General features: G+C 41.9%; 1 protein-coding gene across 2 annotated transcripts in view; it reads right to left on the bottom strand.

Moving 5' to 3' along the window:
- PHEX (phosphate regulating endopeptidase X-linked) overlaps nucleotides 1-26,998 on the bottom strand; it is a 209,578-nt gene that overhangs the window by 82,377 nt on the left and 100,203 nt on the right. For both annotated transcript variants that reach the window (XM_012784616.2, XM_075999112.1), the window contains one exon: nucleotides 23,860-23,961. In XM_012784616.2, the coding sequence (XP_012640070.1) occupies nucleotides 23,860-23,961 (102 nt within the window). The remainder of the gene's footprint in view (nucleotides 1-23,859; nucleotides 23,962-26,998) is intronic.

The following is a 26,998-nucleotide window of genomic DNA, read 5'->3' as shown; positions in this document are numbered from 1 at the left end:
TCCCTTTCACAAACAATTTATAGAGCAACTTTCTCAAGCTTGCAATGGCTTTGAAAGCTCCAGTCAGGCTTAACCACACCAAGGCCTCATTTTCTCTGATGAGTTCTATAATAACTATTAAACATCAATCAAAATTCTGAGCTTTAAGCTCCCGGAAGTTCAGGAGACTGTACATGAATTACACTATCCTTCAACACAATGGCAGTTTCCACAATGCCAAACAAATGATTGACTAGTATAGATGCCTCAGCTAAAGATATAATCCTAAGCAGAGCTAATGGTATTGATGAAAATTAGCCTGGGGAACAGGCTTTAATATCCTTTGAGGCTATCAGGACTCCACAAATAATAACAATGCAGTTATCTGACAAATCAAATTTTATCCCCTTGATAAGAATGGCACTGATTTATTGTGAGTCTTCAGAAACTTTAATTCTGCAATTGCTTTTGGGTGTGGTCCACAAGCTGATGCATCATGCAGAAGTAGAGGATGAATAAGTACCCCCATGAATCAGAGGGCTTTATAAATGAAAAACACAGTTCTGATTTTAGAACTGTGAGACAGGAATGCTCACATTTCAGATTATTCGTCGTTAACCCTGTGTGAGTAATGCACCAGTAGAGCAAACAATCCTCCTGATATGAACAACATTCTAGGGAGGCATGCTCCAAACCATAGATCAGCACTATCCATTGTCTCTCCTAAAACACCAACTCTATATATCTTGGAGGCGGGCAGTTTCTTCAGTCTACAAAAGGAACTACTCAGGCACAGGTAAATCTTAATTTTGCCATAATGGCACTAAACATGTCTCTGTGATATTCCTCTCACTCAGGTGAGCTCTATACCCCCAACAGAGTTTAAAAAAAAAAAAAAAGAAATCAATATCTGAGTTTTCTTAGTAAGTAGATGGAACAAGTAGTAGCAATAGAATTCAGAACCCAAAGCTACCCCTGATTAAACTATAAAGCAACACATCCATCCCCGCAATAGTAAGGGCAATATTACCTTAAAAATAGAGGCAACCCTCATTTATTTCCTTTAAAACTGAACAGGAAGCCAGGCGTGATGGCTCATGCCTGTAATCCTGGCACTCTGGGAGGCCAAGGCAGGAGGATCCTTTGAGCTCAGGAGTTCAAGACCAGCCTGAGCAAGAGCAAGACCCTGTGTCTACTAGAAAAATAGGAAGATATTAGCTGGACAACTAAAAATATACATATATTAAAAAAAATTAGCCAGGCATGGTGGCACATGCCTGTAGTCCCAGCTACTCGGGAGGCTGAGGCAGTAGGATAGCTTGAGCCCAGGAGTTTGAGGTTGCTGTGAGCTAGGCTGATGCCACGGCACTCTAGTCTGGGCAACAGAGTGAGACTCCGTTTCAAAAAAAAAAAAAAAAACTGAACAGGAAAGTGGCCAAATCATATGATTTTCTAAATCAGTGTTTTTTATTAGCTTCAATTATATGTAGTAAACTGTGCACAAAGTTTTTGTGAATAGAACAGCTGCTAGACCTGCTCAAATGCATATCCTAGGCCTCAATTAGCTAAACCCATTTGTCCACACATAGCCAAAGTGATAAAAGAGTGGAAACAATCCTATATCATAATTAGAATTTTATATGAGCCAAAGTAAATTACATTTTGCTCCTTCTCACTCACGGGGCTCCACATCAGGGGTCAGCAAACTACAGTCCATAGGCCCAAACCACCCTATGACCTGCTTTTTTAAATAAAGTTGTATTGATCAGGATATGCTACTATGCCAAAGAATTATTTTGAGCTGGAAGGCAGCTGAGACTCAACAGAAGCTGGAAGCGGCTTTCTCTATACTCATCTTATCCACCTAAAAGCAGAGCCTTCCAAAAGGATTCAACTATGATAAATCCTCCTATAAGGGAAGCTTCCTATACCAGAGGAAACAGTGACTCCTGTCACCAGAGATGAGAAACTGGTGCCAGGATGAGAACATGCATAAACAGAGCTTACTAAAACAAACCTTACTTTCCATAAGGTTCGCCCATATATTTTTCAGTCATGTCCCACCATTTATTGTCCCCTGAAATCCCAACCCCTCTGCTTCTTAAGACAATATATAAGCCCCAAAGTGAATAAACTTTGTCTTTATCTTGCTAATGTGTCTCTTGTCAGTTTAATTCACAGTCCCCAAACACTAAACCTACTACAGTAGATGAAAAGTTTTTTCTCCCTGACAAGAGCCACACTCATTTATTGTCTATGGCCACTTTTATGCTACAATGGCAGAGTTCAGTAGTGGCAACAAAGACCATGTAGCCTACACAAAGCCCAAAATGTTTACTATTTGGCTCTTTACAGAAAAAGTGTGCCAACCCTATCTACATAAGAGGTTCTCAAATTTTTCAAAACCAATAGTAAAGATAGTAAGGGAAAAATAACAAGGTGCGATAGCAAGTGCAAAGAAAAATAGCAAGGTGCAAAGGTTAAGCTTTTCAGAAAGTTTCATCAACATATAAACACATGATTAAGTAATAATTATTTAAACAATCATCTAACTGTATAATCATATATAACTATAATACATATTCCTATTTTGCTGAGGTAAATGAGTTTAAAATAGAGCCAATATACAAGTAATAACCAAAAATGGAAATAAATATCATGAACAAATCAACGTACTTTTGGGGGGAAAGAAAAAAAACACAAATTATTAAAAATCATTTTCAAATGTCAAGATTCAAAGGGCTTAGAAATGCACCTGTAATACCTAGGCCCTAACATCTAACATTTCTCAGAGAAATTTAATCAGCTGCTTAATCCTCCTCTAATTATTAAATTACGTATTTAAACAGGAGGCAAGTTGGAGATTAACTAAAATAAATACATATCCTTCTCTCATCAACAGTTCAATTGAGTGAGAATTGTCTCATCATTTTTTCCTTTAAGGTTTTGCCCTTATATGAACAATTCTTTACTAACTTAAAAAAAAAAAACCTGAGTAAACTCCTTCATAAGGTAGAGGGGAGAGATCAAATGAGATAACTTGGTAAATTATTAAATTAGGCAAGTGGGAATTGTGTAGTTTTTCTAAAAGAGGGTGATGTCATGGGGCCAATGCTCATACATATTGCTTATTTCTTTGACGTTGGCATCCTATAGTTTAGGGCTTCTCAAAGCTTTGTCTTTGGACTGGCAACATCAGTGTCACTTGGGAGCTTGTTAAAAATACAAATTTGGGCCGGGCGCAATGGCTCACGCCTATAATCCTAGCACTGTGGGAGGCCAAGGCAGGAGGATTGATCAAGGTCAGGAGTTCGAAACCAGCCTGAGCAAGAGTGAGACCCCCGTCTCTACTAAAAATAGAAAGAAAGTAATTGGCCAACTAAAAATACATAATAGAAAAAATGAGCCGGGCATGGTGGCACATGCCTGTAGTCCCAGCTACTCGGGAGGCTGAGGCAGAAGGAGGATTGCTTGAGCCCAGGAGTTTGAGGTTGCTGTGAGCTAGGCTGATGCCACGGCACTCACTCTAGCCTGGGCATCAAAGGGAGACTCTGTCTCAAAAAAAAACAAAAAAAACAAACACAAATTTGGAGGCCCACCCTAGACCTGTTAAGTCAGCATGTCTCTGGAACAGGACCCAGGAGTTGGCATTATGACAAACCTTACCATAAAGCAGGGTTTCTCAACCTTGGCACTATTGACATTTGAAGAAGACTCATTCTTATTTGTGGGGGATTGCCCTGTGCATTGCAAGATGTTTAGCAGCATCCCTCGCCTCTACCCACTAGATGCTAGTAACATCCCTCCACAGTTGGGACCAAAAATATCTCCGGATATTGCCAAATGTCCCATGGGGGTGTAATATTGCCCTGGGTTGAGACACACTGCTGTAAGGGATTTTCAAGCATGCTCAAGTTTGAATGAGATACTCTCTGCTCTAGATTGTGGTACTTGCCAAGGCTTCTGAAAACCCCCAACACTAGATTATCCATTCATAAGAAGGAGAATTCTCCAGTCCTTTAATAATCCTTAGGGTTTTCACTAATAGTCACCACTACTATGCTATTAGGAGCACTTTATGGAGAAAACACCACCATCTTCCCTCCCACCGATTCTCGAATGTGCCTCAGGCACTAGCAAGTCAACCCTATTTCTGGCCAATGCCACCTAAATCCCGGAATGATAAGGGACAAAGAATAAATCAATAATTAGAAAATGCTTTGCAGCTGTAAGTCATGATATAAATATACCTCAATATCTCAGAGATGTTTAGATTAAAAGTTCTGATAACTTTTCTCTCAGTAACTTGGCAAAATGTGTTTTTAAGCACTTTCAGACATCTAAAAAGCCACGTTAATACAATTACAGTTCACTGAAAAATTAGCATGAAATCTAGTTTGAAAGCTAAAATCAGTCATAGCAGGGTAATATTCCATTTAATTATAAAGATTAATTCAACCTTCATTTATTTGTGCATGTGTTTGGTCTTTTCATTTTTCATAGAACACCCGAGATTCAAATACCATCTGGTAGAATTGCCGTGCAAGTGTCAGTAGCATCTATTAGAGTCGCAGATTTCATTTCCAAGTAGAATTGATAAAAGGACAAAGGGAGGGTAGGAAAAGAAGGGGGTGGGGGCTACAGAGAATCAATTAAAAAATGAGGTTTTCTATCAATCTGACAGGACTGTGGCCCTCCCCTGTGTTCCCTGCCATCCCACCTGCACAAACTGTCCCAAATAGCAAGCCCCGTCATCCTCATCCCCATTTACTATATTTTCTAAAACAGCTAGGTGAACATTCAAGCAGTATTGTGAATAATAGTATGAACTCTATCAATTACAAATTATGCCCACCATGTTTTTCTTTTTCTTTTTTTTTTTTTTTCTGAGACAGAGTCTCGCTTTGTTGTCCAGGCTAGAGTGAATGCCGTGGCGTCAGCCTAGCTCACAGCAACCTCAAACTCCTGGGCTCAGGCAGTCCTACTGCCTCAGCCTCCCGAGTAGCTGGGACTACAGGTATGCACCACCATGCCCGGCTAATTTTTTATATATTTTAGTTGGCCAATTAATTTCTTTCTATTTTTAGTAGAGACAGGGTCTCGCTCTTGCTCAGGCTGGTCTCAGACTCCTGAGCTCAAAGGATCCTCCTGCCACGGCCTCCAAGAGTGCTCGGACTATAGGCGTGAGCCACCATGCCCAGCCTGTTTTTCAAAATGTATGTTACATCTTCCTTAAAATTTGCCCTTAGTCACATGGTGATTAAATTGACCACTTACTTCACTATAACATCTGTTCAATATTCAACCTTTTACTGAATGGTCAAATAAGAACTGCATGGTGGGAAACATCTTTTTAAATTTTTATTGAGTTATACAAAGTACACAAACATTAAGTGTATACATCAAAGATTTTTTTTAAACACACACACACCCGGGTCAGTAGATCTGAGACAAGATTTTAAAACATCTGTGAAATTCATCCATGTTGTTGTGGGTAGCGGGAATGGAGACACATTCCTGTCTTTGAGAAGTTCATAGTCAGTCGCATGTGGAGAATGAGAAGAAAAAGAAAGACCAGTAGAAGGTAGAGAATAGGATGGGATGGGAGAGGATGGGAAAGGAAGGGCTTTGTGGAAAGGTCATTTTCAAAGAGGAAAGATCTCGGAGCTAAACAGAAATGGAAACAATAGAAATAAGATTTATGTATTATAACAAAGACAATGCTCTTTGTTAAACCCCTACCAGGTACCAAGTATTGTGCTAAGTGCTTTATTTCATCATCGGATCTAAATCTTACCCCAAGTCTACAATGTGGATACAGATCCTCCTTCATTTCACAGCTAATAAGCTGAGACTCAAAAAGGGTAACTCACTGTTCAAGTCATGTAAGCAATAAGAGCCAAAACCAGCTTCTCACCCAGATTAATTTAGCCTTACTCTGACTTCAAAGTCCATGTTTTCCCAACATACACTGTCTTTGAGGGATGAAAAACAATATTCTAATGTAGAAATAGTATTCATTTTTACAAATCCAAATGAACTGAATAATGTGTAAGGCACAAACCACCTCTGTATTGAACACGCCAAGACAAATGATATTTTTAACTGTAAGAATGAAAAGACACATGCAGATATACTTATAAGCATACTTTTAAGAAGTTCTCCATCCCTCTCTAAAAATCATGTCACTATGATTTTGGTTCTGGACGCCAGTGGAACTAAACATTTAATGAGAGCCCCTGGCATATTAAGACTTTGCCAAGAGGGGACATCAAAATGAAAAGACAGGAAAGTACAAGAATAGTGAGGGAGTCGAAAGGAGAGACAACAGGCTATTTCCAGTCTTGAAATAGCAGAACATTTATTTTGAAGACCAGGCAAAGCACTAAGGTCAATTAGATGGTGGTATTCAAGGAAATGGGACCACAGGGAGAGAAGACTGTCAATCTCATGGAGGAAATCCACAGCCAAAACCACCTGAGAAATGGACTCTAGCATGAGCACCCCTGGCCCAAAGATTCCTGGCCCTCGTCCTTCCATTTCAGAAGAGGACTAGCACCTCTCCCTTAGGAATCCTAGCACTGTCATAAAGACAGGTGAGGGTCAGATTCGGTTTTGAACCAATTAAACTCAAAACTTTCCTGAAGGCCAGGTGTGGCGGCTCACGCCTGTAATCCTAGCACCCTGGGAGGTCGAGGCGGGAGGATGGCTCAAGATCAGGAGTTTGAGACCAGCCTGAGCAAGAGTGAGACCCCGTCTCTACTAAAAAAGATAGAAAGAAATTAATGGGCCAATTAAAAATATATAGAAAAAATTAGCCGGGCATAGTGGCGCATGCCTGTAGTCCCAGCTACTTGGGAGGCTGAGGCAGGAGGATCGCTTGAGCCCAGCAGTTCGAGGTTGCTGTGAGCTAGGCTGATGCCACAGCACTCTAGCTCGGGCAACAGAGTGAGACTGTGTCTGAAAAAATAAATAAAAGAATAAAATAAAATAAAATAAAATAAAATAAATAAAATAAACTTAACTTTCCTGAAGCTTAGGCCTGCCTGGCTTTGGAGTTTGAAATGCAAGAATAGTCGTGAATAGCAGACCAGGAAACTTGTGCCTTATCCCAGAAGCCCATGAGATGGGAACATAGTTGTTATGAGCTATGAGTCCTTGGTTCCAAATTTGAGTTCCTCAAAACTCTGACAATTTGGTCCTGCATTATCTGTTTATAAGAATATATCATCAGCAACACTTCACTCTCTGCTACCATAATAGCCATATCTAGAGCATGACATATCTTTTTTTATTGAAACAGAGTCTCACTTTGTTGCCCAGGCTAGAGTGAGTGCCATGGCGTCAGCCTAGCTCACAGCAACCTCAAACTCCTGGGCTCAAGCGATCCTACTGCCTCAGCCTCCCAAGCAGCTGGGACTACAGGGATGCGCCACCATGCCCGGCTAATTTTTGTATATATATCTTAGTTAGCCAATTAATTTCTTTTCTATTTATAGTAGAGACGGGCTCTCGCTCTTGCTCAGGCTGGTTTCGAACTCCTGACCTTGAGCAATCCGCCCGCCTCGGCCTCCCAGAGTGCTAGGATTACAGGCGTGAGCCACCGCGCCCGGCCAGCATGACATATCTTAAGGTGAATTGCATGTGTCCAGGTGCCTCTCTGCTCTCTACCTTTCAGATAGCCAGAATACCACTCTCTATCCCCTTGGACTAAGCTCCAGAGGTGATTATCAGAACACAGGTCAAGGAAATGTGACCTGAAGCAAAGCTCTGCCTCCACAGTTCAGACCTGGCTATTTATTCTGAGATGTTCATGGGCCATATTTTAGAACAAATCCCAGCTCTGTTTTGATCCACCTCTGAAAAGGCAGCCTAGGGAGGCAAATCAGAAAGGCCACCTATACTCAAGGCAAAGCAATGAGCCACAACCAAGGGACAACATGGGCTGTTTTTAAACAGCAGCCTAAATGTCATCATCAATTATTCATCATTTAACAAGCCATTGAGTAACCTCTTACAAAATACTTAATTCTTACCTTAGATTAGGCCCAACAAGAAAGGAAAGAAGCAAGTTTTTGGTCAAAAACATGAGACAAGGAAAGCTCTAGACCAAGTCAGCAAGCTACGGCCTGCAGGACAAATTCAGGTGGTTGCCTGCTTTTGTAAATAAAGTTTTATTGACACACAGCCACACCCATTTGTTTGTCTATTGCATTTGGCTGACTTTGTGCCACACGGCAGATTTGAGTAGCTGCAACAGAGACCACATGGCCTGCAAAGGCCAATATATTTACCATCTGGCCCTGTACATGAAAACCTTGCCACCCCCTGCTTTACACTCTTGCTACTCAAAGTTTGTGCTTCATGGTCCAATGGCATCACCCTCCCTGGGAGCTTGTTAGAAATGCAGACTCTCAGGCTCCACTCCAAACTTACTAAGAATCTGCATTTTAGCCAGGACCCCTTAGAGACTGGCATGCCCGTTCAAGGGCTCTGCTTTTCAAACTCGCCTACTCATTGGAATCACCTAAGGAAAAGTTGTGTTTATTTTTCTGAATACTAATGGCCTGGATCTGAGGTGACACCAGGCTGGAAACTTTGCAGGGGCTCCCAACTCCTACTCATAAGGTCACATGGCATCCCACATTGCTCTCATTCTCATCAGACGTTGACAGAGGATGCTCAAATAAGTAACCAATAGTTAGAGAGGACAACGAGACTTTCTCCTCTTCTGCCCTGCCAATTTTTCTCACTTCAAAAGTGCTCTACCTGATAAGCTTATTCTTATGAATGATTTTTAATGGAAATCAGAAGTGACTTAGAACAAGTCATAGGACCTCATTAGAACATGACGTATTACGGATTTATACAAATCACTTTGCCAAACCTTAACTCTTAGTTTCAAAGGCCTAGAAGAACAAGCTGAATTTTTCCATAAACCTGTAAATTAGCTTTATAACTTAATATCAGAGTTGAGCTAAGGCTCTGTTCTGTGGCCCTAAAGGACACAACCTCACTACTGTCCTTGGCTCCACTCTGCTCTGGGATAGGTCCATTCCACTCATTAGTTCTAATCCTTACAAATCCCGGCAAGGAAGCTCTCATCAGCATGCACTATGACTGCCAGTTTTGGAAACCACAGAATATAACAAGGGAGTAGACCTGTCCCCTTCACCTTAGCTCAGCAAGGACACAAAGTGACATATGGCCCTTTCCAATGCTAAGAGTCTTTGGTTATAGAGTACAAGACCCCCTAAGTCAGTGGAGGGGGTGTCTATACTGAAAAGTAAGTTTATTTGCTAAAAAACTCAAATGTAAAACTAGAAAAATGATTTGCCTACTGGGATGGGTCAGGTCCCTTACAATCTAGTCTAGTTCTGGAACTTACAACCTAGAAGGAATTTCTTACACCTGTACAGGAAGATCACTTGTCCCAAGGCTGAGTCCTTTTCCCATCATAGTTCAACAATAATTAGGTTTACACAAATAGTTCTGTGAGTCAATGTATACACAGGTCTTGAGCTAAATGGGAAAAAAAAATTAGTCAGTAATAAAAAATAAACTAATCAACCAAATAGAAAATAAAATTACACGAAGTGAAATAGGCCAAGCACAGAAAGACAGATACTGTAGGATCTCACTTATATGTGGAATCTAAAAATGTCAATTCATAGAAACAGAGGTGGTTACCAACAGCTGGGCTGGGGGAGGAGGATGCATGGAGAAGGGGGAGGCACTGAGCAAAGGGTACAAAGTTTCATTTAGATTACAGGAATAAGTCTTAGTGATGTATTGTACTGCATACTGACCACAATTAATAATAATGTATTATATGTTTCAAATTGCTTAAAAATATATTTTTAATGTTCTCACCACAATAAAATAAGTTGGTGAGGTGATGAATATATTAACTAGCTTGATTGAATCTTTCTATAATGTGTATATACATCAAAACATCACATCCTACCCCACAAATACATATAATTGTTATTTGTCAATTAAAGATAAAAAACAAAAAGAAATTTTAATAATATTCAGTGGTCAAGTGTTAAAGGGAGAAGGTAAAGATAGCTCAAAATTCTTTCATGTAATCAGAGAAAAACTGAATGCAGATGAAAGAGGCAAAGGATGCAGATTGTAAGTAGGTGTTTCCAAAGATGGCTACCAACAACTCCTCCCCACCCTGTGTGCCAATGTTGCTTCTCATGTCAAAAGATAGAGCCTATTTCTCTTGCTCTTGGATAAAGACTGGTTTTGACCAAGAGAATGTAGCACAAGAAATATTCTGGGACTTCTAAGAGCAGACTTTAAGAGGACTAGAAGCTTCTGCTTCCTTCCTCTTGACACCCTTAACTCTCCTGGAACAGTACCATGCCACCCTGTGTAGAAAGCCATATGAGGAAGACTGAAGTGCCACACACGTGAGTGAAGAAGCCACCTTGGATGTCCAGCTACATCCATCATCTGACTGCAAATGCTTGACAGATTCCAGGTGAGACCAGCAGAAGAGCCACCCAGCCAAGCCCAGCAGACCCACAGAATCATGAGAAATGATAAAAATACTTGTTTTAAGCCAGAAAGTTTTGGGGTGATTTGTTATGTAGCAATAGATAACCAGAACACAGACCACTACAGTAACTGAGTCATTGTACCTGCATGAAGAAAATTAAAACCTACTCTCTTCCCTCTGGCCTTTCACTGATCCAGAACCAAAACAAACATAGCACAAAACTCTAAAATCGGCCGGGCGAGGTGGCTCACGCCTGTAATCCTAGCTCTCTGGGAGGCCGAGGCGAGTGGATTACTCGAGGTCAGGAGTTCAAAACCAGCCTGAGCAAGAGCGAGACCCCGTCTCTACTATAAATAGAAAGAAATTAATTGGCCAACTAATATATATAGAAAAAATTAGCTGGGCATGGTGGCGCATAACTGTCGTCCCAGCTACTCGGGAGGCTGAGGCAGGAGGATGGCTTGAGCCCAGGAGTTTGAGGTTGCTGTGAGCTAGGCTGACACCAAGGCACTCACTCTAGCCTGGGCAACAAAGTGAGACTCTGTCTCAAAAAAAAAAAAAAAAAAAAAAAAAAAAAAAAAAAAAAAAAAAAAAAAAAAACCTCCAAAATCTTCTATGAGCAATCAATTCTTCCATAAATTCCATTTTTTTAAAAAAAAAAAAGCAATTTTATTCATTGAAAACACCAAAAATATTTAAAATCAGAATGAAATCCATTTTGTAAAGTTGGCAGCACCTTTATCAGAATACTTGGGTCATGCCGTTTCTTCCTAGCACTGCTTCCTTCGACTTCCCCAATCCCAAATATTTTTTTTCCCCAGTTTCTTTCACTCTTTCTTCTTCTTGGTATCAGGCTGTTTCTCTGGTTCATATGTGAGATTCTGTCAGAAACAGACTTGTTGTCACACCCTCAGCCTGCCTTTACCCAGCTATGCCAGGGTCTTACAAAATGACAACTCAGAACACCGGGTTAAATACAATTTCTCTCTCTTCACCCATTTTCCACTATCTGCCTGTCCGGCCCTGGGGTTATTAATGGAACTGACATTCCCATACAACTGACTGAGCAGGACCAGCAGCCAGATAACAAGAGAGCAGCTGACAGCAGCAGATGCAACCCCGGAGATAGCACAGAAGCAGACACATCGTGGCTATTAGTTTCATCTTGGGCCGAAGAGAAGGAGCAGCACAAAATATACGCAGAGAACGTGAGCATTCCTACTAGCCTCTTTTCCCGTGAAATTAAAAATTGATACATCAATATTGGTTCTATTTATTAAACCAAACTAAACAGATATTTTTAAGTGAATTCCTAACATACTCAATCTGGATTTGGATCATAAAAAACAACAGAGACAGGCATTAAATCTCCCCCATTCATCCCACAAATAAAAGAAATATTCTCCATAATTCTTAAAAGGCATCTCTCTGCTTTGGGCCTCCAGAATTTTATTCTGAGGTTATCCCGGCATCTCCCAATTGTTTTCAAAAGTCCCAAAACCAACCAGTCTTTTAGTGTTTTGAAACTAAACACTTTTACAGTGCATGCTTGAACTATTACCAATTGCTAATATTAACATTTTTAAGTATCTGCCATTATAAGTTCCATCTTTTAATATAAATCCCATTGTTCCACATATTTCAAATTATATTCCTCAACACTAGCATTATTTTTTAAATGTATGACATAGTCATATACTAGTTATACACTTATTTACATTTTTGATGATCAACATTAAGAATGCAACATTGCCAAAGTTTTCAAAAACCATAGACTAAACATACATGTGCATCCACTGACATGAGCTAGTGCCCCTTACAAAACATAATTCACATCAACCTCTAACAAACACTTCTGCAAATTTCCTTTACTGCAACTCTGTATTTCAAGTTGGTAAGGAGTCTCCATTCCCCCACTGGAAAACAAAAATCAATATATTACTCATTGGCAGAAGAATTAATTAAGGCAGTGATTCATAAATTGTTCAAAACAGTTTGTGATTAAGTAGAAGTTAAACATTAAAGAGCATATCTTGTTGTGCCAGGAAGCAAAGATTCTGTCAAAAACAGCTGAGGTCATGTCAAAATTCCCTAAAGGAAGAACCCCATGTTGGCCAAGATGGAACAATTTGAGCTTCAAAGAATAATGAGTGTGATAAATTCAAGCATATCAAATGCATAAAATTCCATGAGTTTGTGATTTGGAAAAGAAAACTACTTTGGCACCTCAGGAGGGGCTAGGGCACCAACTCATGAAAATTAATAAAGAGAAAGCCACTTATACTGGCTTTCCTGTATAAACAATATGTCAAGATAATCAAATGGTTGATGAGGGAAAATCCTTTTTTATAGAAAGATTCTAGCTAATAAATGCAGACAGAAGGACAGAATTTAAAAAGCACCAGTTGCAACACCTAAGGGAATCATGTATCTGTACAATATTATCAGTGACCACTAAAAATTAAGTCAGTGGTTTCAACCCTGGCTGCATATTTGCATCTCCTGAGTAGCTTTAGAAAATACCTGTGTCCTACTCCCAGAGAATCTGATATAATTCATCTGGGGCGTGACTTGAGCATCAAGAGTTTTTAAAAGTTTCCCAGGTGATTCTCCTGTACAGTCAGAAAAGAGGACCGCTGCCTGAGGTGAAGAGTTCGTGGAGAAGCTAAAATGGAAGGATCAGGCTGACAATATCTGAACCCATGGATTGCCCTTCTCATTGGAATCGGGACAACCTGGCATGCCGAGCCTCTTGCTGGATGTAACAGGAAGCACGCAGCACCACCAATGAAGTCTTCTTGCCCAAAGAAAATTGAGCCTGAATGTAATCAAACCTCTAGCTTTAACTACCAATTTACAGAAAATATAAGGGACAGAAGAACATGTTAAAAGACAACATTAGGATATAATTAGCCAAAACAAACGGTGTTCGAAATTCTACCAAACGACCCAATTTCTTTAACAAATAAATTTCACAGATAAGGAGGAGTAATGCTCTTAAAATTTAAAAAGCTTTAAAAGATGTGCCTATTAGGCTAGGCGTGGTGGCTCACGTCTATAATCCTAGCACTCTGGGAAGCCGAGGAGGGAGGGTCACTCAAGGTCAGGAGTTCGAAACCAGCCTGAGCAAGAGCAAGACCCCATCTCTACTAAAAATGGAAACAAATTAATTGGCCAACCAAAAATATATAGAAAAACTTAGCTGGGCATGGTGGCGCATGCTTGTAGTCCCAGCTACTTGGGAGGCTGAGGCAGGAGGATTGCTTGAGCCCAGGAGTTTGAGGTTGCTGTGAGCTAGGCTGACGCCACGGCACTCTAGCCTGGGCAACACTCTGTCTCAAAAAAAAAAAAAAAAAAAGATATACCTATTAACTGCAATGTGCAGACCTTGTTTGGATATTAATTTGAATCAATTTTTTTTTAAAAAAGCAGCAAATCTTTTTGAGATAATTATAAAAAATTGCACATAGACTACTAGTTAATAATGAATTTTTTGTTAATATTGTCAAGTATGTTAATGGTATTGTGGTTAGTTTTTTAAAATCCTTATCTGTTGGAGATACATTATGAAATATTTATAGTAAAATGTTGTCCATATCATCATAGATGGAATTAGCTTTAAAATCCAAGCATTTAAAAAAAAAATCCAAGCATAAGAACAGGTGGCAGTAAACAGTCGATGAAACCAGAATGACAAAAGATTACTAACTGTTGAGTCTGACTGATGAGCACATCAGGGGGTTTGTTATGTACAATTTTTAATTTCCATAAAATGTTTTTAAATATTAAACAGTTGAAGTTAATAAAATTCCATTTTGCACCTCCACCCCAAAGGAAACAATGTAATTAAAATTGCCTTTTCATTCCCAATTTTAAGAGACTATAATGGAGCATTCTATTGTTTGGTGAGGAGGTAATAAGAGAAAACTTGGGAAAAAAAAGAGAATATGTCATCTTACAAACAGTGAGCATTTACTCTATACTCTCTGCTAGCCACTATACATACAATACTCATTTAATTCTCCCAAACACTCTTTAAAAATGGTAGTATATTTATTCCCATTTCATGGGAGAGGAAATTGAGGTCCCCCAAAACATGCATCCTAAGGTCCCACAGCTAGTGTTTGGTAGCGCCATGGTCCTTATTAAGGTCTGCCCAGTGGCCACGCTAGGTTCTGAAAAAAATAAACCAATCACACATAGCTCTTTCCCTTACAGGGGCCACTTCAATTCAGTAATCTATATTTAGGGGGTAGTTTTTCAGCCATGAACAAACACTAGGATGCTATTTCCAAAAGTTCAGAGAAGACAGGAAAGATCTCACTATTAGAAATACTGCAAGACTACAAATGGGGAAATGAATTTAAAAGGATGAGGAGATATGTGCTATAAGGTGGATGAACCTCGAAAACATTATGCTAAGTGAAAGAAGCCAGCCACAAAAGGTCACATATTGTATGATTCCATTTATAGGATATATCCAAAATATGTGAATCCATAGAAACGGGATGCAGATTACTGGTTGCCAGGGGCTGGGAATAAAGGGGAATGGGGAATGACTGTTTAATGGGTATGAAGTTTCCTTTGGGGGTGATGAAAATGTTTTGGAACTAGATAGAGGTGGTATCCACATATTATGAACATGAATTGTTCACTTTTAAATGGTTAGTTTTATATTACATGGATTACACCTCAATAAAAACAAAAGAAGAAAAAAAAAAGGATAAGAAGCAGCTAACAGTGGAAGAACTAAAACAGAAATGGTATAAATTTAAAAGCTATCTGCAAGAAAGAATCAACAGGATTTGTGCTTACAAGTTAGCAGGGAGGGAAGACTGAGATTTCTGGTTTGGTTGTCAGATTTCTGTCTTTGGCTGTCCCCAAAGAATGATGTAATCTGCACTTTGGTAACACAAGACCTTAGAAAAGATGGAAACTCAGTGAAGTTTTGTTCATTTCCTCAGGTTTCCACTTTTTAAATAGAACAATAGATTGGTCAATTGAACAATGGCCTAATAAAACCAAAAAAACACAAATGTATCAAATTATGAACGATATAGAGGTGAAAATAGTAGTTGATACACTGAATGAAAGACTTGAGATTTTTAAAGGTCATTTGAGATGCTGTTCTAAGGAAATAGTCCTAAATTTGGGTGGAAAGCATTATGTAAAAGATGTTTATCATACTAATATCTGTAATAGCACAATCTAAATACCCAACTATAGAGGAATGTTTAAGTATTCTGTGCAACCACTGGAAGAATATGTAATAATAGTGAATATTCCTTTATAAGGAATATATAATAGGAGAAAGGCTTATAATATAAATGTTAAGAGAAAAAAGAAGGAATCAAATTTATATATACAGCATTATTCAAGAATGCTTTTTAAAGCCTATGTATAGGGGAAAAATCAAAGTAATACATCAAAATGTTAGCAGTGGTTATGTCTGGGTGATGAAACTAGCAGCACTTTTTTTCTTTTTTTTCTTTCTACTGTTGTACTTTACTTTCCAGATTTTCTTTAATGAGCATAGACTTTTATAGCAAAAATAAGCATGCAGAAGATCCCAAATATATTTTTTTAAGCCAGAGCCATAAAGCAAAACAATCAAATAGATTTTAATAAGAATAAATGTGAACTTCAGGGATAAGGGTTTTTTTTTTTTTCTTTAAATGCCAACTTCAGGACAGGAACAACAGGGCTTAACAGCAGTTCTTGCAGGGGGAAAAAAAAAAAGACCTAGAAATTAACTGACTGGAAATTTGTTATGAGCCAACGGTGACATGGCTGAGGGGAAAAGATAGCCATAATATACACTTCGGATTTCTTAATATAATTTGTATGCAAAACAAAGGCAGTAATAATATTCCCATTGTGCTGTGTGAGTTGGACTATATCTAGAATATTGTGTTCAGCCTTGAATTTAAGCTTTAAAAAAAGATGTTGAAAACTGGAGAGCAGCCAACTGGACAAGGCATCAGACCACAGCCCAGGGCAGTGGTTCTCACACTTGGGCTGCATCAGAATCACCTGGAAGGCTTATTAAAATGCAGATCCCTGGGGTTCATCATCTGATGTCAGAAGCTAAGCAGGGTCAGGCCTGGTTAGCACTTGGATGGGAGATTCCTGGGTTCCCTTCCAGAGTTTGAGTCTATAGATCTGGGATGGGGCCAAAATCTGCATTTCTAGCCAGCCCTACGTGATACCGATGATGCCACTGATCTGGGGGCCACACTTTGAGAGCCACTGGCTCTCAAAATCACAAACGATGCGACCAAACTGCCAGGGATAGAGTCCTAGCTGTGCCACCTGCTGGCTGTGTTACCTGGGGTGAGTGTGCTCGCTCTCTCTGTGCTTCAGTTTCCTCGTCTGTAAAAAGAAAAATTGGACCTACCATATCAAACAGATATGGCACCGAGGTGGTTAATATTTGTGAAGCATTTAGAACATCTAGTCTGGCATATAATGTTTGTTAATTTAATGTGAGGAGCATTAAAGACGTTTTATCTCAAATAGAAAAACATGTAAACGTCTTCAATTATTGGAAGGGCTTTTATGTGGAAGACTTATTTTGCATAGCTCCTGGGGACAGATTTAGAGTCAAGGGCACAGTGACCAAAAAGGAGCCTTTAGCAGAAGCAGCAAAACAATGGAGTAGGTGGCCTGCTTGGGTTCTGAGTGTCCCAGTACTCACTCAGGACCCTCACCTGTGAGAGATGATGAAAAAAGGACTCAGTGAGAGGGAAGAGAAAGTAATCACTTAATCAGCCTCAGCCCGTTCTAGTCACACAGCCTTGGCGCGAGGAAATTTTCACTTGTAACCACCTAGAGCTCTCCAAGTGTCAGCCCCAGACCAGCAGCATCACCTGAGAACTTGTCAGAAATGCAAATTCCCAGACTTCACCTCAGACCTACAGAATCAGACACTCTGGCAGCGGGGCTGGCAAATTTGTGTTTTAACAAGCCCTCCAGATGGTGCAGACTCATGCTCCAGTGTGAGAATGAATGATCACAAGCATCCCCCCAAACAACATTTACATGAGGCTCTAGGACATGGAAACTCAAACTCACTCCAGTGAGATATCAGGTAGCATAGGCCTTTGATAAACGTATGCATCAAACTCCCACTTATAGTCTGTGTTTAAAATATACAGCACAGGCACGGTGGCTCATGCCTGTAATCCTAGCACTCTGGGAGGCCAAGGTGAGAGGATTGCTTGAGTTCAAGAGTTCGAGACCAGCCTGAGCAAAAGTGAGACCACCGCCCCTCCCCAGTCTCTACTATAAATAGAAAGTAGCCAAACAACTAAAAATAGAAAAAATTAGCCGGTTATGGTGGCGTGCGCCTATAGTCCCAGCTACTTGGGGGCTGAGGCAGGAGAATTGCTTGAGCCCAGGAGTTTGAGGTTGCTGTGAGCTAGGCTGATGCCACGGCACTCTAACCAGGCAATGCAGTGAGACTCTGTCATTCATTCATTCATAAATAAATAAATATAATATATACAGCACAAAGATAATACTAAATTTGGTCAAAACCAGAAAATCTAAAACCCAGAGAAAAGCATCGCACCCCTCAACTCCCTCCCAACCTGCAGAAGGGGCATGTAGGGATAGCATTGTGACATGGAGCATCGGAGAGTCTGATAGGTGAGAGGGACTAAAGAACCATGGACTTCTGTTGCTCACCTTCCTAAACAACAGGAAAACACGGTGATCAGACACACAAATTGAACCTCACTTGCCTTCTCCCTCCTCTCACCAGCCAAAGCCTCCCCCGGCCCCAGAGGACAGTAGCTTGGAAGAAACTTGGCTGACAATTTGGAGAGCCTTGCTCAGGCTCCCGGCACCCTTCTAAGCAATTTAGGTATACTGAGTCCTTTCATCCGCATAACAGGACTCTGAGGTAGGGATGAATCTCCCCAGTTTACAAATGTGAAAATTGAGGGTGGGAGAGAGAAGTCATTTCCAAAGCGTCACACAGCTAAGAAGGGGTAACAGGTCGCTTGGAAAACACACAGACTTTGTGCAGTCTGTACTCCTAACGTCTATATTGTACTTCCAGTTGAGGCCAATGTCGGGGAGGAGACACAAGTATGAAGGCCACTCTCTTGGCTTCTGTATGTGTGAGAGAGAGACTGAGAGACGTGGAACAAGCACGGGATGGCAGCACGTGGGAGGGAGGGATGGAGGGAGCCAGAGCCAATGGTTTGCACACTGTCTTGTCAGTAGCTGTCCCTGGTGAGCCCTGGAGCAGGAAGCAGTATGACTGCATTCTTGAGCAGTTATGCAAATCCACTGGAATCTGTAACAGGGAAGGGCAGGAGACAGTTTGACAAAAAGTCCTTCCCTTTCTTTTCTCCTGCAAAACGATTTAAAATGAACAGTGAGATGAATCGGGAGTGAAGGTACGAGGGGGAAGTGACAGCTGGATTTGGAGTTGTTGGGATTAGCAAGGAAGGAGGAGAAAGCCTTGTCCACAGGCTGCAGGACACAGGCAGTGACAGGGTCTGGGAACACGACAGAGGAAGAGAGGAAGTGACAGAGTGAGCACGCCCCGAATAAGGTGCCCCTACCCAGTGTGCTGAGCATCTTAGAAGCCTCTGCAGGCCACATTAACACCTCTCCCAGTGCACCCTGCGTCCACGGCACTGTCATCTTCTCCTAGGAGTGGGAAGGTCCCTGCAGAAAAGGGACTGCAGCCACTCATCTCTGAGCCTGAATCCAGGCCCAGCACCTGGCACGTCATTGGTGTGCCAGAAACGTCTGTGCAATTGAGTTTGCTGAAGCAGCGCTAGCATCCAGATGCAGTGAAATGTGTTGTCACCTTAAAGGCGAGAAAGCACAGGAAGAATGCATGCCCCAGGGGCTATGTCCTAGTTGGGGATCCTCCAGAAACAGACCCTGGGACAAGGATTCCAGTGCAAGCTGTTCATCTGGGAGGTGAAAAGAAACACTGGTAGGGGAATGGGGAAGTGAGGGGAGAAAGGAAGACAGTCGGCCAAGGGTATCTTCTCAAGCAGCTCAAGCCCACTGGGGAAGCTCTGGGAGCCTGAGTGGAACCCACATTGGAGGGATGAGGGAGCTGGGGCCGCACACACCAACTCCCGTCAGTTGTTGGATCTGCTGCAGAGGGTGTCGTCATTCCCCAGATTTCAGGCCCTCTATGTGAGTGGCAAAGCAGGCTCCAGCAGAGAGAGCGAGTTCTCAGGCAAAACGCAGAAGCCTGCGGTTGGAAGGCAGACAGGTGTGCAGTGAAGTGCTAAGGACAAGGGCGGGCGTTTCCAAACTTGATCGCGCAGTAGAATCACCTGGAGGGCTTGGAAAAACGGATTAAGGAGCCCACCCCCAGAGCTCAGCAGAGGAGGGGGGCAGTTAAGAATTTGCACTCTAACAAGTTCCCAGGTGCTGCTGCTGGTCTAGAACAATGCCTCAAGAACCACCAGGCTCTGGATGCGAGCAGAGCCCTGACTGGTTGATACAGACTGCATACCCGGGGGGAAATCCAATACCCAGGATTAGAAACAAAGACAAAGAGGTGAGCTACGCCTCTGATGTCCCCTCTGCAAGCAAAGCCTCCCCACCTGGCTCAAAGCCTGCATGTGGGAGTCACAGGCCCTGGCAGAGCTGGGACCATGTAGCAGACTTCTCTACACGTGCTGTGGCCAAGGTTAAGGCCGCTCCCTGACAACATCCTTAGGATGCTACAGTCCCTGTGAGTCCCATCCTGGTATTTTTCTCTGGGTGTGGCCCAGTGAGCTTAAGTCCCAGGGGCAAAGAGCACAAACAGACATTGCAGAAGGGATCCAACATGTGGCTACATAATCCAACCCAGCTAGGGATGGGCCAAGTTCAGGAAGCTGCTCCTCCTGACCTGACACAGAGCTGGCCAGGGCAGCCAAAGACCATGCGGAGTCCCTATCCTGCCAGGCTTCAGAATCATTATGTGGTGACCTTGAGCTCATCCTCCTCTGCTCTAGAAAGGGCAAATCCTCCAGAAGACACCCCTAAAATCATTCTTTTGTCACTTTGCACTCATTTAACAGCTATGATAACCCGAAAAATAACAGGCCCCCTGTCCTTTGCTGCTTCTTTACAATAAGAACACACGTTTGTAGGGAACACAGAATCCTAAACAAAAAATTGGCGCTTCTGTCACAATACTAAATGTCCACTCGAATCCCACACCATCAGTTTCACAACACAAAAATCACTCGTGACCTCTTAAGAGATGAGCAGGAAAAAGCAGGGAGACAGAGATAACAAATTTACCCTTCACGCGAGCAGAGGCATCCTCATTTATCTTTTACAGTGATCGCCCCTAGCAAAGAGCACGACAAAGCCACATCCACACACTTCCATCTTGAGATGGGGTCACTGCCACAAAAGCCAAGGTGCTAGGCCTCAGACCACTGCAGATATGAGGACCTGCTTGGTTCAGGAGATCAGTCGCTATGCAATGCTGAGGTCTACACCTCTTAGGTGGTGCTGTAATTAGCTGCAGTCCAGAACTTCACGGTGAGGAAAAGTAAAGCTTCATCCTCTCACAAATCAGTACATTTTTCCAGCTTTCCCAATGGGTTGCCAAGTGACTCAGCATTGGCCCAGTGTGGGCACTATTATTGATGAGAAACCTTCCGCCTGAGTGATATACTGCATACGACACATGCCCAAAGAACAGTGCCAAGTCATACCAGGAAGAGCAGGTGAATTATTCACCTCCACTTCAAATGCAGGCAAATCCTTTCTTAATGCAGGGGCTACTCAGTATCAGAAAGACAAAGCCCTAAGATAATCGGAGATTTCCATCTAAGGTTCAAGGAATTATTAGGCAGAGCTTCTCCCTTCTTGTTGACTATCAAAAGGCAATCAAATCGAGGACAGCATAGAAAAAGGGCAAGAAAAAAAAATAATTTTTCAAAAACAAGCCCAAAGTAGAAAGCTGCATAAGTCTTCAGGTCCCTAAGTGTTCTTTGTGAGTACTATGAGCTCCACCCAGAGGTCATTTCCAGAACTGCATGTTCATTTAGTTTTGAAAAAGAAAAATGTACATCTTCTGGGGTCCAGGGCAGGACCCACCTCAGAGAACAGCTGGAAATTCTTGGCCAACATCCCTCTTTCTTGCCTTCCATTAAAGGAACTGCTCTGAACTCTGAAATACAAGATATACTCGCGGAACCTGGTGAGATACAGTAGAACAATTGCCTTTGATATTTGTACCTGTTGTTGAACTAGCGGAGTTCCTGGCAGGTTGAACTCAGCTCAAAGAAAGCAGAGTGTTCAAAGAGTACTTTTGGAAGCAAAACTGACACCTCTCAGTGAAATAAAATTAGAAGACTGGAGAGCAACTTGGGGGCAAACAGGAACACATCTAATATTAGAAGGACTGAGAATAATCCTCCTTCAAGAAAGACTCATGGGCCACTTGCATAGAAGGTCCAACTGGAAAGTACCCACTCTGTTATGCAACTCAGAAGAGTTCCCCGAGGCAATCAAGATCCATGCTGCTCAGAGAACTGACTGCAGTTTCCAGATCCTTCCCCTGGTATCCAGCCATTCATTACACACACACACACACATACACTCCACCCCACCCTCCATACCAGCGGCCCCTACTAATTCATGCACACACCTCTTCAGTCCAAGAGGGGGTCAGGGTAGGACAAAGAGCCCCCAATACACTGAACACTCAACTGCCCAGTACAAGATGCATCCTGTTCCAGATATCACAAGCTAGCTCAGCAAATAATTTAAGCTTTCAAAAAATAATATGTTGGTTGTTTACCAATTGTCTACCAATATGATGGTAGGTAGACAACAAAAGTTGTCTACTATCTGGAGAGCTTCCGATCACAGCCCACGTGCTCTTGCCTTCATCAGCTTGTCCCCAACCTTTTTGGCACCAGGGACTGGTTTCATGGAAGGCAATTTTGCCATGGATGAGGGGGAGAGGGAGGTAATGGGGGGTGGGGTGGACATGGAGCTCAGGCAGTGATGTGGGGCCCTGTTTTCCTAACAGGCCATAGACCAGTACTGGGCCACAGCCCAGTGATTGGGGACTGCAGCCTTACCTGGCTTAAGACAACTTTGACAGATTTTCAAGGGGGAAAAAAATCAAACTTACCCTTTGTCTTCTTCCAACACTCCTTCCCAAGCCACCGCCAAGTTCTTTCTTCACTACAAACACTGAACGGCCTTTTCATGTCTATTGACAAAAGTATCTATGGCAATGTTTATCCATGTCGGGAGTTTAAAGCTCTAGAAAAATATCCTTGCTAAACCTCTGCAAGTTCTCATTTCAACAAGGTTAAGCATGCCCAGAATGTTGCCCTCTTTGTTTCTTGACCATAAGGCAAAAAATACTTATGCTCAGTATGACTCAATATGACTCCAAGCAGTGTTCCCCAGGCCTGCCTAGCGCTAGCAATCACCCCAGAGACTGGCTAAAATCACAGATGTTCAGCCTGCACCTCTGATGCACTAAACCACATCTTGCTGGTGAGGGGTCCAGAAAGCTACAGACACCCAGGTGATTGCTATCATCAGGAAGATTTCAAAAACACTTCTCGAAAGAAGAAATGCTCCTAATTTCAGTCTCCTAGCTGCAGAGTGGCATCCGTTCAAGTGTAGCAGGTATGCCCTACCCCCTTGAGCTCTGGCTCCATGAGAATATCTCAAATTCAAGATGGCTCCCATTCTTGCTCTTTAAAGAGCACAGCTGTCAATATTTTTCTCATTGATTCCCTTAGCTTGCTGCATAGTATTGGAAAATGTTACAAGGCCCAGCAAGTGTCCAGTTCCATTAGGAAATATTTTTGTTTTCCCACGCAATGGTCTACCACTGGTCTGCAGTTTACAAGCATGCTGTTTGGGTCCTTTGTACAAAATGATGGGTTAGGAAGTAGATCTGTCTGGTTCTAGGAAAGGATTTGCCCCAGGACATTTGCACATATCATGCACAGAACAGAAGGACCCACAGCCACTATGAGTTTTCTTCTCCTTGGTGTCCTGAGGGCTCTTCTGTCGGCAGCTCCCCATGCTCCCCACTGCTCTGCATTCTGCCACGATGATGGCTTATGACAAAATTCACCAGGCAGCAAGCAGTGTGGCTCTTACAGACAGCAATTAAGAGAGAAGGAAATGCTGAATTACAAGGTGTTTGAAAATACAGTAACAAAAGGAAAAGATCTTATTTTCTCTTACCTCCTGGTGATGAAATCTATGTATTCATCCAAAAGCAGATACCTAACTCTGGGGTCATTCAGAGTCAACAGCTCAGTTAATATAAAAACCAACTACACAATCAATGTCAAGAATGAAAAATCTATTACACCAAAAGTCCTATTTTTTCAATCAAAAGAAATTCTTACCTTTTCTTTGGCTTTCCTTTTCGTTTCTGTGTCCATCCACACATTTTCTTTCTCCAGCATGTCAATAAAGGCCCAGCGAACACCCTCAATCAATTCCTCCATCTACAAAAAAATATCCAAAGAGGCAGTCTCAAGCCAAGAAACTTCAGACAAGGTTTTCCAAAAATCAGCTTGCATGAGAAATGCTCAGTATGGTGAGGAAGTGGTTCTTTCAGCTCGACTCCATACTCTGGCAAAATTCTTCTTTCCAGAAAAATTCCCTGTTTCCCATTACTAAAAGAAAAATAACCATTTGTTTTCCATGAGAATAATTTGATGGCCCAGCTGTAAAAGGAATATATGGGGAAAGGAATTTACTATAGGTTATGACAAACTAATAACTTACCTGTCTGTAGCTACTAAATTAGTTCATCCTTATAAAGGTAGCAACTAATTTCAATCATTTAATAAGGGACTGAGAGAGCCAGACAAAGGCATGCACTGTGTATTTCAAGTAGGTAGTGTAGAAATAAATGAACAAACAGTTGAAAGAGATACTGTTAAGAGAAAAACAGGCAGAGAGAGCCAGCATCCGACATGACACTTGGCCAACATGAATCAGACTTATGTCAGGACCCCAGTTCTTTCTAAGTTTGGCGCCACTGGTTAAACCAAATGTTTGGCCACTCTATATCATCTTCCTACTCTTCTGTCTATTCTATTCCTTGGCGGCTCAGAAAAGTGGTTATTTCAAATCTAAAGTGGTAGTTCTAAAGGGGGACTGCTACAGAAAGGGTGTCTTCTGAAAGACCTGTTCCAAAGCATTTAAACAGTACAAACAAACATGCCCACAGTGAGGATGTGTACACCTTGGCTTTGCTGCCAGTGACTGGAAGCCAGCAGAGAGGACTGGAGGGGAAAAAAGGCTGACACTTAATGCCACAGCAGTGTGATGAGGCCCTGTCATTTTATGGGTGCAAACCCCTCAAAATCTCTTTCTCCTGCAGAGGTGCCTTGACTTTCTCAATGGGACACCCAAGCACGGACAAATACTGGGTTTGGCCCCAGAATTAACTTTTTCATTTAAGATGATGGGATTGTAAATCAACTATCAACATTAATGCTGGAAGGAAAAAAGTTTCAAGGTTTCCTTGGTTCTATAATGAATTATCAGCCCAGAGCCCAAAATGATTTTTTTTTTTTCTGTTTAATAGTTTTCTTCTATGTTTTCAGTTCAGTAACAGTTGTAAGGGAACCAGAGCTGTAATCAGTGGGCTGAGTTCCATCATATGTAAATAAGAACAAACAGCAGATGGAAGAGGGTAGGGGGAGTTTAACAGCTATTTCTTCCCAACTTAGTAAAAACATTAAAAGAAGAGAAACTTCAATTTGGGATTAGAGCATGATAAAAAATGTAAACTGATGTAACAGCAAAGGGCCTTTAAAAATCATTAAGTCAGTGGTTCTCAATCTTGTTTGCCCATTGAGATCTTTGGAGGAACTTAAAAAAAATCCTGGCAAAAAAAAAAAAAAATTTAATCCCAAGGCCTGGACATTGGGATGCTGATGTCATTGGTCTAGCAGGGGTCCTCAAACTTTTTAAACCGGGGGCCAGTTCACTGTCCCTCAGACCGTTGGAGGGCCGGACTATAGTTTAAAAAAAAACTATGAACAAATTCCTATGCACACTGCACATATCTTATTTTGAAGTAAAAAAACAAACAGGCAAAAACACCCGCATGTGGCCCTCGGGCCATAGTTTGAGGACACCTGGTCTAAGGTCCAGCCTGGGGCATAGGGAGGTCTAAAAGCTTCTCAGGTGACTCTAATGTACAGCCAGAGTTGAGACCCACCAGTCTAGGGGAAGCCACTTATTTGACAAATAAGGAGATTAAGAGTCAGGAGACTCTATGATCTGCTCAAGCTCATACAGCTAGCGAGGGTCAGAGCCTGGACCTGACCTGCAGACCTAAAATGACAGTTGAATGCTCAGAGCTTCTAGGAGCAACAGAGGTGTCCCCCCAAAATCAGAGGATAATGCCAGGGAAATAGAAGGTAACCAATCACCATTTCAAACAGAAAACCTGGTAAGAAAAACTTCCATCTATTACTTAGCACATCGGCCACCTGAGACCCCCACCCATCACGGAAGACCCACATCAGCATAATACTAACCTGTTACCTGTCCCCCCCAACTAATCTATTGCCTGGGCATCAGCATAACACTGAACCTATTAGCTGGTGCATCAGCATAATACTAACCTATTACCTGGTGCATCAACATAACACTAAACCTATTGCCTGACATGTCAACTAACCTACACCTGATACCCCACCCCTCCGACCACCCCAATTTAATCAAAGTGGGGAAAATCGGGTAAACCGGGCTCAGAATTTGGTGGTGAGACCCCTCTGAGCCCGCTGGCAAATAAACTTTGATTCTGACTCTCCGTGTGTGGCTCAGTTTGTCCTCAGGAGGAGAGCATTAAAATGACAAGGAAGGCCCAGTGGGTGGCTCACGCCTGTAATCCTAGCACTATGGGAGGCTGAGGCAGGCGGATTGCTCCAGGTCAGGAGTTCGAAACCAGCCTGAGCAAGAGCGAGACCATGTCTCTACTATAAATAGAAAGAAATTAATTGGCCAACTAATATATATAGAAAAAATTAGCCGGGCATGGTGGCACATGCCTGTAGTCCCAGCTACTCGGGAGGCTGAGGCAGGAGGATCGCTTGAGCCCAGGAGTTTGAGGTTGCTGTGAGCTAGGCTGACGCCATGGCACTCACTTCAGCCTGGGCAACAAAGTGAGACTCTGTCTCAAAAAAAAAAAAAAAAAAAAAAAAAGACAAGGAAATCTCCAGGGCCTAGATCTCTTGCCAACTGCAGTCACCAGCACCCCTAAGTCTTTATGATCTCGTCACGTAGCAACACACACAAGCTGGTCCATCACCTTCACATAGAAAGGGAAATAATATCTTCTCAAATTAGGGATGGGAAATGGGCATGGAAAAATCTGGGTGGATTGATTTGAAAGATTTAGCAGGTGATTAATTTTATGTGGGGAGGAGGAAAGTGTGGAGGGTCAGATCAACTCCTGGGCTTTGGAAAGGTGTGGGCAATTTGGTGGATGTTGTCGCCATTCGATAAGACTGGGAATGTTGG

The sequence above is a fragment of the Microcebus murinus genome, chromosome X (genome assembly GCF_040939455.1).
Source record: "Microcebus murinus isolate Inina chromosome X, M.murinus_Inina_mat1.0, whole genome shotgun sequence".
Lineage (NCBI taxonomy): Eukaryota > Metazoa > Chordata > Mammalia > Primates > Cheirogaleidae > Microcebus > Microcebus murinus.
This window is presented reverse-complemented; position numbering and strand designations above follow the sequence as displayed.